At 38.8% G+C, this 18954-nt stretch overlaps 1 protein-coding gene across 3 annotated transcripts in view; it reads right to left on the bottom strand.

Annotated features, from left to right (window-relative positions):
- STK39 (serine/threonine kinase 39) overlaps positions 1 to 18954 on the bottom strand; it is a 108230-nt gene that overhangs the window by 37174 nt on the left and 52102 nt on the right. For all 3 annotated transcript variants that reach the window (XM_030018692.2, XM_030018694.2, XM_030018695.2), the window contains 3 exons: positions 5480 to 5602; positions 5323 to 5355; positions 3278 to 3345 (listed from right to left, as the gene is read on the bottom strand). In XM_030018692.2, the coding sequence (XP_029874552.1) occupies positions 3278 to 3345; positions 5323 to 5355; positions 5480 to 5602 (224 nt within the window). The remainder of the gene's footprint in view (positions 1 to 3277; positions 3346 to 5322; positions 5356 to 5479; positions 5603 to 18954) is intronic.

The raw sequence follows: 18954 nt of genomic DNA, 5'->3' as shown, positions 1-18954 counted from the left end.
TCTACACCGCTTTTATTCACTACAAATGCCAAAGCTACCAGTATTTTTACTTTCAGATGCTCAAAAAACATTTACTCAGTAAGTTAATTACAACAAAACAAAGCAGTTAGGTGCCAGAGCATCCTTCTCCATATACAGCTGCCCTAAATGTAAGCTCATTCACCCTGCAACAATCCCAGCATAAGGACAGGTGCATACCACTGGAATGCCGAGGGTGGCTTCCTCTGTAACCCAGGACTGACCGAGTGGCTGAGAGCCTCCAGCTTTACATCCTATGATACAGGAAATTTATTTTTCAGACTTTTATGAAGGAACCCCATACAACTGCCCTTCTGCTAACAAAACAGAAAGAACAGTTGAATTACTGCAAAACCAATTAGAGCAATAGTTAAGCACTAACACTTTGATATTCTGAACAGTACTGTCTTCCCAAAACAGCATCTCTGTAGCTTGTCGCTTACATTACCTGGCGTGGTACAAGCTTGTCAATACTTCACTGGAATGCCAGTCTCAAACCTACTCTGGCCTTTGTTTAGCAGAGTGGTGAGGTCCAAGTATTGAGACTCTTTGGGGCTAGGGAGGAAGACTCCTAATCCTATGCCTATAAAGCAGCACTATATTGTTACCACAGTCACTATTTCCCCAGAGCTGGCTTTTCTGAATTTGCTCACTGCAACTAGACCTAGACCCACAAATGCAGAACCCAGGACTCCTCTACTCTCGGGTGCAACCACTCACTGCCAAGGCCAGGGCCACTATTAATGTGCCTACAGTACAGTTAGGTCAAAGATTAAAAGCTTTTAACAGAATATACTGACAGATACTTGACACTGACAGGTAAATAAGCTGAGATAAGCCCTATAGGTAATCCAGTAATGGAAGAAACATAAGTATTTTGTTAAAAGTTAACAAATAATCATCAGCTCCTTTCCTCAAATAAGGTTTCTGTTAATTTACTGAAGAACAAGACGTTCGAATATTATTTGTGACAAATATTCAGCAAACTGCACAGCGCTGCCATGCTCACAGCAGCCTCAGCTGTTCCTTTCCTGGGGTCAACAGTGAAGAGGAAGCACAACTATTCAAATGCCACCAGAGGTACCTTGCTAAACACAACATATATAGCAGCCAGTCAGTGGCTTCTCTGAATTTCTGTGAATGTTCCATAAACAAAATAACTCTTGCCTTTAAAGTAGCAAATATAAAGAAGTACTCAAGTACTAACTGTGAATCTACACCACTGGGCAGAGGTATAGGGAGCTTGTAGCCCTCATTCTCACATAGGCACTTTGCAAAGTCCCAATTAAAAGAGAAGAGTGCTGCTTAGTATACCCTGTGCTCCTGTATTCCCACCAACCATCCACACACACACATTGATTATGTGCTAACTCTGACCCTACTCACATGCTCAGGTTTCCATCAGAAGGAAACACAGACACACAGTGCAAAGATGCGTAATGGAACCCACCTCCTACCACTAAGGCAGGACACAGCCAGAGCTCAGGCGGGGCCAGGAGTTTGCACCGCAAAGCATTCTCCCATTGAAAGTAGGTCATCTTAAATTAACAAAATTCACTCTGCAAAATTATGCATCAGATTTTTTTTTTTTTTTTTCCCCCCAAATGTACCAACAAGAGCTCCCAGGCCCCAGAGTGTATCTGTTGTTCAAGGCTATTTTGTTTTGTTTAAAGGAAACTTTCTGGTCCCTAAAATTGAAATTCTTGTTTCTTCCTTCTCTACCAATAACCATCTAGACCTTCATAACTGTAACACATTAATCTAGTTATTACAGACTTGCTTTTAGGGAGGGTAGGGGGAGGGAATTTTTTCACCCATTAATTAAAAGCATCCTTAACAAGAACAAAAGGTCATCATGCAAATAAGAGTTTGGAAACTCAAGTCTCCTAGATCAATCTTCATTCACTTCTGGCTTAAGAGCTGCAGAAAACTGAAAGCATAATCCCTGACATTTCACTGTACTTGGCAGGACTAAAATGTTTGCCCTGTGGATATGCCATCACTGCAAGTAACTGGGTAGAAGCTAATCACTCTACAGGTTTCATCATAATTTAAAAAATACCCAAAGCACCTCACTAGTACATCCACATAGTATAAATTGGTCTGTTTTGTAAATGGTTTCATCTACCTGTCTGTCAGTAGAGAGACAAAAAAGAATATTGATAGCATAACTGGGCAGTTATGTAAACTGGACAACTAAACCAATTCCAAATAATCTCTAAGTCTTTCCTCTCCCCACAATAAAATTTATTACTCCTTCCTTCAGTAAACAACCTTTGGCAGCCATGCAATTTTTTGCAGCTGTCACTAGAAAAGTAGTCAAAGGGAAGACAATAGATTTCGGAACTTGGCATTCATCCTGTGTAGATTTTTTTTCTAATTATTAACAGTTTTTGATGTTACTGTTTTAAGGCTACTTGTTACACATAAATCTGCTATTTGTTTCTAACATACTGATTGAAATTTTGTAAATATTTCTCTATTTGACTTTTTATCTTTTTGTTAGCATAAAAAACCCGTAACATTTAACTTTTCCCCATAGCAGTAACTAAGAGTTTACAACCTCTCATAGATATCCTGTCAATACAAACTGGACGTAAATAAGTTTTAAAATGAGTGGCAGTAAGTTTAACTAAGTTAACAATTTAAGGAAAATGGCTGTAAATACATAAAAAGCTATCAAAGCTTCTTATGAAAAAACACTTTTATCCAAGAACTAGACCACATAATTAAACAATTCGAATCTTAGTTACAAACTGATTTTAATTAAAGGTAATCTGACTCATTTTAACTATGTATAAATTTAAGTCAGACAACAAATTTGTATCCATTTTCTAAAATATCTGTCACTTCTCCACAGCGGCTGATCCAACTTGAGAGTAAAAAACATTTTGAGTAGGCAACTTGTAATACAGCTATGGTTTATTTCTGTCAGAGGCTGACTGCTGAAGTGTGAAAGAAACTCATTAAAAATCTCTCACTGTGATCCTGCATTGCAAGGAAAAAAAGAAAGAAAATACTTAATGAAGGGTACACTTAGCCTGAAGCCACATTCATATTCTGCTTTTCATTTTACACTATTTCAGTAAGCAATTAAAAGACAGCAATTAGTCACAGAAACACTATTCATACTGGTCATACTGGGAGATTAAAGAGGTTAACACTTATTTTATGTTAATATTATGAAAGTAATGAGGGAGATCAAGAATAATACAGCCAACTAAAAAGGAATGCTAAAATAAATAGAAGAATCTCTTACCTTAATCTTAAGACAAGATTCACTGCACATGGAACTTCACTATATTCGTCACTAACAGCAGGCTGAGACTATTAAAGAAAAAAAGCAAAAAGTCTTATAAAGGATGCCAAAGGAAAAAAAAAATCCTGAACTACTTGCCATGCTAACAGTTTGAAGACGGCACAGAATATTTTACACATCCTCTAACTCTCAAAAACCTTTTAAATACTTTCAGTAACACAGTCTAAAATATAGCTGATACCAGTAAAACTGCTATATATCAATTACAGAGATACAAATGATAAGGCCTGCATTAGAGCACTGAGTGTAAAAGCTTTTAATCCATGTTGCATCAAAGCTCCAATAACCTATTAAATAATATGTACAGAGTGAGAATACCAAGTTACTACTCATTATTTTTGTGTAACAGTTTTGGTTGTTAAGGAAGTCTTGCATCTACCCATCTGCAAAGAACTAGTAGCATATCAAAGCAGGCATCACAGCTCAGAGAATGTCTTTCACAGAGAAAAATCAGGAGTACGGATATCTTTCACACTATCACTCCTCTCTCACACTATGATACCCTCCCCAGCCCTCAACTAACATTTATATGAAGTCTCAAGCAAAAAATTGTATCCTACAGAGTACGTCAGGGTCCTCTACCCTACTATGATTTCATACCCAACTTGGCATATTGTCACCACTCACAGAAGCCTATTCAAAGGTTACAGTCAAGCCCTCCCAAAATAAAGACTTCTATCACAAATCTCAGTTGATTGTTTTCCAACAGTTTACCACCTTAAAGCTACTTTCAAAAAAAAAAAAAAAAAGTGTTACACAAGATCTGTATTTTACTATCTGTGTATTTTAAACAAAATATTTTAATACAAATTGAATATTTGAAAAATTATTTAATCACTAAAAGGGGAATTGATTTTTTTTCTACTTCAATTAGAGTTCCTTCCATTCATATAAAGTACTGCTATTATTTCTGCATCTTCAACAGACCTGTTATTTCAGTGTATAGGAATGTGCAGCCCAAAGACCAACAGGCGCACACCAACAGTGACAAGCTGCACTAGTCTCTGTTCCAAGTCATCTTCTGGAGCATTTAGGAAAACAAGATCAACAAAAGACTTCAAGCAGAGGCTTTTTTCTCCTTCATAAACTAAACAACTGATAATAAAAGAGTTACCTGTATAAACCGAATCACAAATTGCAGAACTCTCAATTTCTAAGACATAAAAAGACTGTCTGGTGAAAGTCCTTTTTTTTTTTTTCGTACTCAGCTTACATAAAACACCTCAGATGCTGAAGCACTATGTAAACTAGGTCTGCAATGGAAAGACTGGGGTCATCACAGGAGCTAACAGGACCAAACCTGGCAGGAAGCTGTTAGTCTTTCAGAAGATTTCTATGGCACCAATGAAAATCAGAGAATCTAAAATGGCAGGTGAAGTAGCAAGGGTCACCCACCCAAGGAACATTTTTAAGAGCATTTTGGCTGTAAGCCAGTAATCCTATTTAGCAGTTATTTATAGCAGCAACGCTTCCCACACTCAGCACAGGGCCATGAAACTCAATATGGTATTTTATTCCTCTGAATTAATCTACTATGCCACAGTACTGAACTATTTTACTGTATATGGGATGAAGCATTTTAATTATAAGCTACATGTCATGATACAAATCCTAAGAAAGAAAAATTATTTGGAGATCTTCTGGCTACTCTGAAACAGCCATCATGACTCTGACAAAAAGACAGCAATTAGTGTGATCCAGTTATGAATATTCATTAAAAACAGCCAAATTACCTATCTTAACCAGTTCTCCTGGGCATGAGCAGAACATGACTTTAAATTTCCTATCCATTTTATCCACTGTGTGCTCAAGTTAATTGTTACAGGCCCAGCTGCATACAGCTCTCTCCTCATAAGTACTTTGCCACACAAGCCTGCAGAAAACTCTCCCACCTCAATTCACATTTTTAACAACAGAAATGAAAAAGAAATCCCTTCCCTCAAACACTTGGAAGAAAAAAAAAAAGTTGATAAAGACATTTTTACCTCTATGTTCTCCTCCTCTTTTACTCTTCGTGACTGGAAAACAAATGCAGTGAGATATGAGCTATACAGCCTTATGCATTAAAGATCCAGAAATACTAACAATTAACATTAAGACAGAATATCTTGCAGAGTGTAAATGTCTTGGCACAAAAGTTACCTTTTCCTGAGAAACTGCAGCTTTGCCTTCCTCGCTCTTCTCATCCATTTCATCATCACTCCATTCCCAGTCCCCATCTTCTGTTTTATGGAGGTGACCACTGGAACCTGGTACTCGTCTGACCTACCAAAATGTTAAGTGTTCACCATTACACAAACATCTCCAGTCTTTATCCGTGTTCTGGTTAATCAGCAATTCTTCATTATTTTTGTTCTATATGCTTTCATTAGTTTGCTGGAGGAGTCACTGGCATACTGGAATAATATCTGACCTCAGGGGTAATCCTTGAGCCAGTGGGAACAGCTAAGCTATGCAAAATTCATACAGGGAAACGGGGTTTGGATATATTTTACAACTGTTTAGGAACAAGCTCAAGTAGATGTCAACTGCTTACTATGAATTAACCCTTGAAATGAAAGGATGTTATTCAAAGAAGAAGTTACAGACAAGGTTGTTCTTGGGACACAAGTCTTAAAAACTTTAATTGTTCTGCCATAAAGCTTTAAAATGTGTAAAGGCATTAAGGATACTTTAAAAGTAAAGTTAACTTTGTTTATAAAAAAAAAAGAAAGCTGTATGCAGACTGAGAAGGTAGGCAGGCATGCACCACTCCTGTAGATCAAACAGTCTAACAAGGCTTAATAGGAGTATCCAGCAGCTAAATCTGAAAGTCAAATACTCTTCTGACGCCATCTTGCTCTTTTTCAGAGCCTGACAACACGCTTGTTTTCCCCTGGATCGTGTTTAGCCTATTTGAGCAAAACAAAAGAACATCCAACAATTTTTCCCACACCTTGGTACGCATTTATGAGACCCATGAGATGGCTGGAAGCACAGCACAATAAGTACCAGCCCCACTGGTGTTTGGATTAGAATCAGTTTCTCTAATTATTTCACATTACTGAACACACAGTTCCCACTGCACAACTTCAAATGTTCATACAGGTAAGCTCCCCAGCACTATAAAGTTCTAAAGCTGAAAGCATATCCTTTTGAATTATAAAAAAGGAAAAAAAGTTATTTCGGAAAACAGCCTATACATGGTAAAAGAACAAAACGAACAAAGCATTAAGTGTCCACAGCACACAAAAGGGGGAAATAACTTGGCAGAAAAGCAGTTTCAGGCCAAGAACAACTGCTGAAGAAGACATCTAATAAAAATAACTTTAAAAAAAAAAAATATATGAACTAGATGGTGTTAGCTCAAAATCGTGTATCCTGTTTGCCAGTATCCACAGTAACATACAACAGCCTGGTTCAACTTTGGTTTCACAGATTCCTGTCTGGTGTTTTGATGTCTTGTACTGAAGTATACTGAGCACTGATTAACTTGGTTCTACCATCCTGACGGTTGGTGGCAGTGATGGAAACCCATTCTGCCAGCACACCAACCTCACAAAACAGGAAGAAGTAAAACAACAACAAAAAAAATTAAAGAAATATAAAATCTGATTTCTGACTAGAAAAATTTTTTTTTTCAACACAATGAAACTTACTTAAAGACTAAACTGATATTAACCTTGCTCTAAACCCCTCCAGTTGCTGCAAATCACAATGTGAGGAGAGATGCAGCATGTGACAGCTTCCAGCTGCTTCTAAATCCCATCAGGTAGTACTTCAGCAAAAGATGTGTGGCATGAAGACAGTATAGGACACTAGCAGTCTGAGCTCATGAGCTTCTAGAGAACCGTGTGATGCAGATATTAATACAATTTTTCCAAAGCAGCTTTTCATAGAGAGCTAGGCACTTATGCTATTTCTCTACTGGATTTGGACCAAGCACAATTTGGAGCTGGCTAGCCTGACACCAGAACAGCAAGAGTGAGTATGAATTTAGGAGCCTTCTTTCAAAACCTTGGGCATACACAAGCAGGTATCTCAGTGTCTGTCTGCACTCTTTACCTCTCTTCCATCCTTCAGTCCCCAAACACCCACCTGCTCCTCTCCCTTCCCTTTTGCACATACAAGACTAAACTAGAGGAAAAGGTGAAGTTTCCAGAACCTCAGCACATTTCTGTACTTTCTTCAGTCCTTATGATATTCCTCCCTTACATTTCTTCTCTGCACAGCCGAGTAAGAGCGCCCTGCTCAGTTTCTCCATATTTTGTACTCCTTTATAACTGAGAAGAGGGGAAACCTATGCAGGACACCAGGGGAATATCCTACTGCATCACTTGAAGGACAAATTCTGCACTATTTTTCCTGTTTCCCATACCAGGCTCCTAATGTACCAATTTTAGCTCTAGGTGCCGCAAAAAGCTTGGTACAAGAAGCTTGTGTGTGTTTGGGAGGGAGGACCAAGCAAAAGTCAACAGAAGCAGTAGCACAGCAATTTCTTACTCGGCTGCAATCAGCTCAGGCACAATCAGTGGGCTCTTACTGTATACATCATCAGGGATTAGCACAGATACAAGGTAATCTAGCAGGCAATTTGCCTGGTGCTTGTCGATATAATTTATTATCCTTCAAGGAACAGTCCTGATGTAGGCTTTAGTTTAACAGCACGAGCATTTTCCCAACAGCTATACATGAACCTATGAGAAGACATCAACCACAACCAAAACCACACTTTTCAAACAGAATAGAATAGAATGGTTTACGGACACATTCACACACTACATCATGCACTAATCAAAATCTCTTCTGCATCCATTTTCAGTTGTTCTGAAGACTTATTCTAACTAGAATGATTTTAATGGAGCTTAATGATGCTGGCAGAGAGTTATGGGAGAAAGATTTACTGATGAAGATGGAGTGCATTTCAAGTTTTTAAGTAGATTGCCTTTTAATAAGCAATAAACAAATGGCTCAAGGAAAAAAAAACAAGTTACTACAAAATAAAACATCCTGTTAAATTAAATGATTTTCATGAAAGGTGTCTGAAGGCAGAAAACCAAAAGTTTAGACTTGTACTCTGTTTCAATCAGACTGATTCCCACCAGCACACATATTCACAGGAAAGAAATAATAATTTCAGCTAGAGCAAAGTACCCAACCTATTGAACTTTCAAAAACATGAAGTTGCTGTCTATGACATTTTTTTATTGGTGGGTATGCTTAACACTTGCATTACTTCACAAATTAGTTTGCACAATTTTTGATTAACAGTGGCTTTGCTCAGGCTCGGTTCTGGTTAAAGCCACAAAGACTCAGTCACGTAGGGAGGGCATATACCCTAGGTGCAGGACAGAGCAAGAGCAGCGTACCATGTCTGCAAATAAATTAATTGTCTCTTCAGTTATCATAAACCTATATAACTCTAATATCACATATTAAATGGAAATATATTAGCTTAAATTTCTGTTGTAATAGAAACTTATCAACTTATCATAACGGACTTGATAGTAGTATAGCACTGCTTCTCTTCAGATTTCTAGTCTTTTCCTGAACACATTCATTAAAATGCATATAGATAGTAACGCACATGAAGTATTTTAGGAGACAGCTAGCATTTTACCATATTCAGCTCATATTAATGAAAAGCAAAAATACACCAGAAGAAGTAAATTAATAAAACCTACATTATACAGCTAAAGCTTTTTAGGCTTTGAATTTGGCACAGCCAGAGAACCACTTTAAATGGCTAAGGTAAGAAAACTGGGACAATCTACTAGTTTGCTACTGTGGGAAGAGACAATCCCAAGATGTCCACCAGGGCTGCAGTGGGACCTGCCTGGTGGTACAGTGAGCAGATTCAACCCACCAGCCTGGGAAAAAAACTAGTCTATTCTTTTCTTTTCTAAACAAGTTTTTGTTTGGTTTTTTTTTTTTACAGGATTTGTAGGTTAAATCAGCCCATCTTGAGGTCAAATAGCAAAGACTGTAAGCAAAGAGGCAGAAGCAAAAGGGGCAGAGAAAGGGAAGTTGGATCATCTCGTTTCGGCAGCAGCAGTCCCTCAGGATCCTCAAAATCACATACTCTGAAACCCTTACAATGCAGCATCGTGACTGGAGTGCACAATCTGCCATACCAAGTCTCCTCAAGCTTTTATTTGTGCTCCTACTCTTGTGCAGATGACCCAGTTGAAAAATTAACATGGAACATAGTTAGCTTGCAGCCAAATCAGCTTTTTAATTTAGCTGATCATGAGCTAGCACAATCGCTACAGCCTGCACAAGAGGAAGAGCTGGAATATCATTTTCAGTAGTTGCCCCAATCATCTGTGGTAGGAAAGCATTATAAATGCCCAAGAAGTGATACAGACATAAATATGAACAGGGAGCAAATATATCCAGACACAGCATACATTTGTCTCCACTCCCTTTTGTGAGCATGCTAGTTTAAGTTCTTTAAATCTGTCACACAATCTTTTGTCATTCCTTCTTGTTTTATTCAGCCTAAATATTAGGCTTTCAGTATTAGGCTCTGTATTTTTTCTTCCCTTCCTACATGCAAACACTATAAACATACCGTTGGCTTTTCAGTATTAAAAAAACCTTTTCATAAATATCTTTGCAGCTTTGTTATCATGAATTAATGTATACAATCAACATTACACACCAGCACACTTGGGGGGGGGGGGGGGCAAAGTAAAAAAAACCTGCTTCCAGTAAGTACCTTTTTACATATGCTACTTTCTCATATAAATAACCTCTTCATGAAAAAAAAACCACGAATAGCATAATGCTGTTATTTTATTTTCTGAAACAGAAACAGTAGCATAGAAAAACATTTTATAGTTTGGATACAAACTTCATTGGTATCAAATATTTCACTAAAAAGGACAATTTTACTTCAGGAAAGACTAATTGGTATTTTCTCATATCAACATATTATTTGTACTTTCAGAAGGGATGCATCTAGGATAAGCATTTAAGCATTGTAATGACAATTGCAGAGTTTGGAGACCACAGTAGCACCACATTAGGTATGAATCAGCTGTAGGGGTCACCACCCACTGCAATGTTCATACAGTTTATTTGACTATGATCATCTGTAAGAGTTTAAGAATGGTCATAATCAATCCAACCAATAAGCTCCAGCATTGACCATTTGTATCTTTGCTTAGAAAAGAAAAAGTAAGCGTGAAGGCAGGCCTTCAGCACTTTATGTATTCCTCCAACTTCTAGTAATCCTTTTTTTCATATTACATTTGCTTTATCAAGACAAAGACACTTTAAATAATGTTAAAAGTCCTAAGACCTTTTGATAACCATGGGATAAAATTAAAGCCGTTCTGTCCCTTAAAGAAACAGAATCTTCTGAAACACTTTTCTTTGGCCACCAAACACTTGTCTTTTGTGCTACCCCAAGTCCTAGTTTGCTAGGATGCAATGTATCTTCTGCTCTAACTTTTTTTTTCCCTGTCCCACAAAACAGCGCAGAATTAAAGTGAGCTCATTTTTATAAAGGTATGCCAAGTCGCTGTACTAAAATCTTCAGAAGATTTTCACTTCAACACAGTCAGGCCTTTCCGACCTTTTGGATTACTCTTGAAGTGTTCACAGAGTGTGATAAAGTTCTATATCCCTTTTGTCCTTACAGGCCTAAACAACCTTCAACACAGGAGAAACCTTTTCCAGCAAGTATACTAAAGGCCATTGTAACAGGCCTGTGAGGAGATGAAAAAAAAAAGAAAAAGAAACAAAGATAAGCAATCACTGAGCACCACTGGTGCAAGTTGTTCTGTTAGAAATGCATCTTCTTCAGGGTGGAAACAAAGTGTGTTTCTCTAGATGACATTCTCGCATACTTTACTGTTTTGATTGTTTCCTTTCAATTTACAAGAACAGGTGTGCAATACACAGAAGTATTTTGCTGAAGAATAGTTAAATACATACATGTACTGAACTGTAGCCTGTTAAGCACTCGCATTGCACAATACAACAACAGGAATCTGTGCCTCAGGTATCAAGCATTTGTAGCAAAACATCATGGTATGCCCATGGGGGGGGGGGGGGGGGGGGGCGGGGGGGGGGCGGGAAGGAAACGATTAACCCATTTTCTCCCATCAAATCATAGTCCCCTATGGCAAAGCTTAAAAATTCTCTCCTTTGGTGGCGGGCAGCTTAAGCTACTCTGAAATGCTGCAGCTTGTAAAAGTTAATGAAAATGCTGCAATGGGCCAACACAAAAATCACTACATAGAAATGATGAGGAGAGTTCATGGGGACTTGATGGCTTACACAACACTCAACTGTTACCTAAAAAACAAACTAGAAGGCTACTGATGGAAGGCTATAGAAAGCTGTGTTCACCACTGCACAAAGTATTCATCTGTGCTTTGCCAATAATCTCAGCCTCACTGGCTCACTGCAGGAACCCATGGAAAAACTGATAGAAACAGCAGCAGATCTGAAGAGATCACACAGACAGCAATAACATCATCAAGATACTTTCAAACAGCAAAGATATCCCTACCCAAGTTCAGAGAGACAATGCAACATGATGAATGCCTCAGAGGGCATCTCAAGTCCCACTTAAAGAATCTCTTCTATTTCTGACAGAATTTGACTCCCAGCTCTGCTCAACAAAAGTGTTTTTGAAATGTAAGTTGAAGGTACACTTCACAAATATGGACATTAAGAGTTTTTCTACCCTCAAAATAAAGTGCTAAAGGAAACTAATGTGAATGAACAGTGTCAAGTGTACGCAAGACAGACTGTTCATCCCAACTTCTACTATTACTCTAGGAGGGAAAAGAATTACCTGAAGACAAGAAGGAATGAAATTCAAACCATGCTTATCTTGGAGATTTGAAGACATAACTTAGGAATGAGTACTGCATAGCTCTCAAAGGACACCATACAGTGATCAAGAAACAAAGAAAGCCCAGACTTCGTGCACTGTTTATCAACGTTCGATGAGATTCAATGACACTTCACCCTTGAGAGAACAGATAAACCTCTCTCTTCTGATTTTATTTTACAATCAAGTATGGCATTTCCCTCATACGACCTGTCCTTCAAAGAATGCACTATGTTCTTCCTGATTCATGCTATCTCAAACTCCTGTTGTTTATGTAGACAGTTTAAGTGTCATCTTTTTACGTCCCCTTTTTCTTTCTGTGGGGGGATCTTTAAGACTGTGTCATGGGTTGACCCTGGCTAGATACCAGGTGCCCACCAAAGCTGCTCTATCACTCCCCCCTCCTCAGCTGGACAGGGGAGAGAAAATACAACGACCTCCTCAGCTGGACAGGGGAGAGAAATATACAATGAAAGGCTCATGGGTTGAGAGAAGGACAGGGAGAGATCATTTACCAATTACTGTCACAGGCAAAACAGACTCGACTTGGGGAAATCAGCTTTTTTTTTTTTTTTTTTTTTTAATTACCAATCAAATCAGAGTAGGATAACAAGAAATAAGACCTAAATCTTAAAACACCCTCCCCGTACCCTTCCCTCCTTCCTGGGCTTAACTTTACTCCTGAGTTCTCTACCTCCTCCCCCACCAGCAGTGCAGGGGGATGGCGAATGGGGGCTGTGGTCAGTTCGTATACACAAGCTGTCTCTGCTGCTCCTTCCTCCTCACAGGGAGGACTCCTCACACTCTTCCCCTGCTACAGTGTGGGGTCCCTCCCATGGCCTGAAGTTCTTCATGAACTGTTCCAGCACGTGTCCCTTCCACGGCGTGCAGTCCTTCAAGAGCACACTGCTCCAGTGTGGGCTTCCCACAGGGCACAAGTCCTGCCAGAAAATCTGCTGCAGCATGGGCTCCTCTCTCTCCACAGGTCCTGCCAGGAGCCTACTCCAGCGTGGGCTTCCCACAGGGCTACAGCCTCCTTTGGGCATCCACCTGCTCTGGTGTGGGGTCCTCCCCAGGCTGCAGGTGGATATCTGCTCCACTGTGGACCTCCATGGGCTGCAGGGGGACAGCCTGCCCCACTATGGTCTTCATCACAGGCTGCAGGGGAATCTCTGCTCCGGCACCTGGAGCACCTCCTCCCCTTCCTTCTTCACTGACCTGGGTGTCTGCACGGTTGTTTCTTTTACATATTCTCACTCCTTTCTCCCAGCTGCAGTTACACAGCAACTTTTTCCCCTTATTAAATATGTTATCCCAGAGGTGCTACCAGTGTCACTGATGGGCTCAGCCTTGGCCAGCTGCAGGTCCGTCTTGGAGCTGGCTAGCATTGGCTTTATTGGACATAGGGGAAGCTTATAGCAACTTCTCACAGAAGCCACACCTGTAGTCCCCTGCACTACCAAAACCTTGCCACGCAAACCCAATACAGACTGTAAACATTATTTGGCAACTGCATCCATGGTTTCTATCATAATGACATATTGACTGCAAATTCACAATTCAGCCTGCTGGAGAGAAGACATCTCTGCAGACCTCCATATGCAAGCCTAAAATTGCCAGTGGACTTCAGTCCAACCTCCCAATCTCTCTTGTGTCAGTGCTAAAATTGGCAGAAAAGTCCAGCAACATAACGGATGCTCATCCTCAAATGACATTAGCAATTAGTGCTATAGGTATTCTGTATGCTCATTCAGATCCAGTTTGCTCCAGATTAATTCGTTCTGACCACATGGTAAAGGACCTTTCATTAGTCTTCTTACAAGCTAGCGTAAGATGGGTTATCTTGAGCGGTACTAGCCTATGACCAAAATTAATTTCTGAAGTGCTGGATGAACAGCGAAGAAAAGGCAAATGGAAGGTAAGAACAACAGTTTAACGCTGTTCCTTGCCAGAATATACAACAGGGGTTGTATTTGGAATTTTGTAAATACCTTGATATTTCATTACTGGTTATCATTTGAGATACCACTAGAAGACTGATATCAAAGGCAGCATGCTTGCACTTCACCCCAATGATTACAGCAGTTGAGAATATTCTATAGATTTCTCCTGATACCCTGCTACAGGCCTCAAATTTTACAGAAGGAAGTAAAGAAGCAGACAAATGAAGTGATTTATCCAAGGCCACAAAGCAAATCCAAGACAGAGCATGGAATTGAAACAAACTTCTTGCACCTCTACAAAAAAAAGGAAGAAGTTCTTTTACATTGCATGCGGTAGCTATACAACTGCAATTTCTCCACCAGCTTTAGTCAAAATACACAGCATCGATAGTTCTTTATGCTAGGATTATATCTCTCTCTGTAAGTATTTCAAAGGGAAAGGGAAACAAGTTAAAACATGCTCAATTCTAATTTGGCTTTTATTGTTTTAAAAACCTAAATGCTCCTTCCAAAATAGGAACTAAACTGAATCATAACTTTAGCTAATAAAGAAAACAATGAAAGCCTGCAGCCTTACAAAGACAAATTAACACATATTAGAAAACATATTTCACATAAATCAGAAGAGCACCAGGGAATAAAAAATGAATTTGAATGACTGGAATTTAAACTGCATCCAACACAAAAGCACCTCAGAACATTGTCATCTACAACCAAAAGCAGTTTATAAGAGGAAAAACTTAACAAGCCACTGCCAACATTCTTCCACAGCTGTGGAAGAAAGACATTACGAACATCAGCTACAACAGAGAATGCTTGGAGAGTTTAGTGAGTGAAAAAAATCATGACTACCACAAAAATATTAAGCATCGTATTATTATTGTTGTTGTATATGTTGTTGCTGGTTAAAGCTCATTCCAGTGTACACCAGTCACAAAGATTTACAAATAAATTAAGTTGCTCACAGAACTATTTGTCCTTACCCTTTATAAACTAGGATACAGATAATATAACATTCCCAGCCAACAATAGCATGCATCAGCTTTCCAGGAGAACGTCTGCTTAACCAGATGAACAGGGCAACTGTAAATCCCATCCATCGAAGGTTAGCCCAAATCAGCCTGACAGAGAACTCCAGCATCAGAATGCAGAAGCTGCCCACATTTCCCAAAGCTTGATGAAAAGCAGGCTACAGCACAAGGAAGCAAAACATAAATTGTTGTCTTCTAGGCACTGACGTGCTTGCTATATGTAGATGTTAGAGACTGGGGAAAGAAGAATCTATTATTCATCACGGATTCTTTTGCTTCTGCAATCTCTTTACAAGTTTATTTTTGTAGGGTGACAAGGAAGGGAATGAACATTTTCTGAATATTAAGATCCTCCTTACTGACAACTACTCAAAACTGCAAAGAACTGGGCCCACTTACAGATTTAGTATTTTATTTCAGTGTCTAATTTTAAAAAAACATAAAAAGGACACATTGCGGGATACCAACACATACACGCATAAAACATTACTGCAATTCATACGTGGTACAGCCCATGATCTAGACCACATTAAAAATCCATTCTCTCAGTAAGAGTAATATTATGCATCTATTGTCTTTTTCCTCATTCTGCAAGAAGATGACTGAACTAGTAATCTTGATTTTCCCACTACCTCAATTATTTAAGCTATTCCTATTAAAGTCTCTGGCAATTGAGTATTTGGGATGCAGTCCTGGGTAGATTTAAAACATTTTTAACTCCGCTCCACAAAAGAGTACAGTGACCTGAAAGTATGGTAAATAAGATGCATTTGTGTAAGAAAAATTGATGGCATTAATGAGCATTAAACAATTCAGTAACATGGAAGGTGCCTTGCCGCCCTCTATGTATAGGTAACTTAGAGCCCAAATGTAATTTGTTCCTGCATTCCTGGAGAGAGGCAAATGTGTAGACCCCACTCATTTAAGCTTAGCTTTTTCCGGAGATAAAGTTGTCTTTTATTTTACCACTGATGCCCTTCAGCTACATCTGCTAGTACAGTATTCAAGATACACACAATCCCACATGCCCCTGAGAGTAGGAATGACAAGGTGGTTATTTAAACACCTCATGTTTTCCATTTTCTGCAGTCCATCCTAGTAAAAGCCCAGATTTGACTTTCAGGCAGAAAAGAGAAAGACAAGTCAACTGATGCTGTATATCTTCACCTTTCCCTTAGACTGTAGTAATGGTTCTTACAGAGGACAGGACTCCCATGTTACACAGATCCCATGGAAGATATGTTGAATTACTCTTTAAAATGCCAATATTACTTGGTAATTGATAAGGTGAAGTTTTTTGCATAACCAAGCCACCCCCCCCGCTTTTTTTTTTTTTTTTAATCAGAAGTTCCCAGAGTGTCACTTCTCATTCAACTTCATGAGAAGTATTTACAATGCCAGTTACCATGCCAGTTATTTTATAGGAAGAACAATGATGAGAAACAGGACATTACTGAACACAGTTTTGGTTCTAGCGCAACATTTTGCTCTGTGTATTTTTCTCTCTCTCTCAAAAAAAAAAAAAAAAAAAAATCAAGACCAGTTCCTTCCATACACATCTTAAACCTGTAGAGCAATCAGTTTTTATAATTTTTACCCTTAGCCATCTTGCAAACCTTTCCTGAATGTTTCCTAAGATGCAAAAGCAAATTTCAATCCCCACCCCTATGCATTTATTTGCATTTCAATTCAACGGAGGAAATCAACATATCATCACATTTATCCAATCACGGCACAAGCCTTTTGCTTAAAACAGTTACACATTTAATCACAGCTTAGCACTTGAGGTAAAAGGCAGACCATGGAAAAGTCACTTTCAACAATATATATTCATGCAAAAGAACATCAGGTTTTTTGTGTAAGAACACTCACACTGTAATCACATTTTAGAAAAAAAAAATTAAAAAAAAAATCATAATCCGAGGTCGAAGACAGATCATTAATTCCCACAGGTACACATCATCATTTGTTCAAGAGTTGAGCCACTTCCTCAAGAGAAGGCTAGTCCCCATCCAACCCAGTCTCACAGGTCATGAGAACATCATAATCCCTTCACTGCTGGCTATTCTTAAATTCCCCTGAGTTCATCATAATGTGAGGTCTCATTTTTATTCTGATGCTCAAGCCACAAAAATTCTGCAAACCTGCATTTGCTTTATGCAATCGGGAACCTTGTTTTTCTCACCACGACTTAACGCAGACTATTGTTATTAATGGAATGTACCACTACCTTTCTGAAACAATGCCCTGGCATTTCTGCTTTGTAATACTCAAAAGGTGTTAAGATATCACAGTAATTTGGTGTCAGCGTCCCCTCCTCTTAAGCCACTCTGCATGCTGCAAATACAATCATGGGAAAAAAACCCTTCCTCTTAGTCTTTCTTTGTTTTTTTCCTACTTGAAGAAGAAGTTAGACAGAACTTTAAGTGTTTCATATTCATATGCAGGAAGGGGGGGGGGGGGGGGTGTTGGCTTTTTGAGGGGGGTTTTTTGGTTGGTTGGTTGGTTTTTTGGTTGGATTTTGTTTTGGTTTGGTTTTTTTTGAAGTGCAGGCAGGCCTAAGACACTGCTTTGACAGCAAGAATTTAATCTGGCATAGAAACTAGTTCTGGGATAACTGCAACTGGCCTATCAGGACCAGACACTAATCTTAAACTCTCAGAATAAAAATCGAGATGTGCAAGCCATGACTCAAGACTACATAAGCCCCTTCCCTTTGCAAGAACTATGGAGGTTTGTTGCATTACACCTTTTGTGGTATGAAGAGATTCAAGTCCTCTACTTCACTGCCCACAACCACTTGCCACTGAAACTTTCCTGGCGGAAAAAGATCATGTATGCAGAAAAGGATAGGTAAGGCTGGTCATGAACCCTGAAAATCTGCAAAGTTACCATTCACACTCCACATCAAATTAATTGTTATTACTTCTCTACATTGTACAACCATGCTTAGGTTTTGTCCAAACTGCTGACTGAAAGGACACAGATGATTTAAGGCTTTGCAGCTCCTTTAGACATGTCTTTAGACATTTCTGGCATGTATAATTCCCTATGTAAAACAACAGAAATTTTTGACTCAAGAATATAGGGAAGCTCTTGGGAAAAAACAATGTTATTTGGTGTACGTATCTCCCATGCCTAAAGTCTCAGTCTGAAGGGTTTGAATTTCAGTATTCCAAGGTGACCTTACCGTGGGAGGAGATGAGGTGCCATTAGCACTGCAGGTGGTATGTCCTGAGTCAGTAAAAGCAAGAGCAGAGAACATTCTTGCATATATATGTTATCTCACTAGAAAGATATAGAAACATCAAATCCTTCAATTCCAAGTCAAATGCAACTGGTGTCCACAAAACATGTCAACACTGAGAGAAACTGTTACCAATTTAAAATTTTGCATTATAATAATGGCCAAAAATATTTCATTTACTTTGGGGTCAAGCTTTCATAAGTCATGTTTTGATCTCACAATCATTTTCTTCAAAAATTTAAACTGCACCTCTGTTGGAATTAAAATATATATTCACGGCTATCCAGCACACCCTTCCAAAGGAGCTATTTGTTGTTTGCCCTACAGTGCACAATGTCATGTTTATGGAACATTTATAATTAACTTCAATGAAATAAGTCAATATGGGAAATCTGAGTCACTGATTTGTGCAAATATTTGTTTCTTCCTTAATGCAGCACAAAGTATTGCAAAAACTGAAAAGGCACCTAAGTCATGTAAGAGTTGGAAATACAGGAATTCACCATTTTTGTGTAAATTACCACTTCTACTCACTATTGGAATCAATTACACTGGCAACTTAAAGT

This window comes from Aquila chrysaetos, chromosome 6 (genome assembly GCF_900496995.4).
Source record: "Aquila chrysaetos chrysaetos chromosome 6, bAquChr1.4, whole genome shotgun sequence".
In the NCBI taxonomy this organism is placed as follows: domain Eukaryota; kingdom Metazoa; phylum Chordata; class Aves; order Accipitriformes; family Accipitridae; genus Aquila; species Aquila chrysaetos.
The sequence above is the reverse complement of the archived record's forward strand: the minus strand, read 5'-3'. Positions and strand labels throughout refer to the sequence as shown.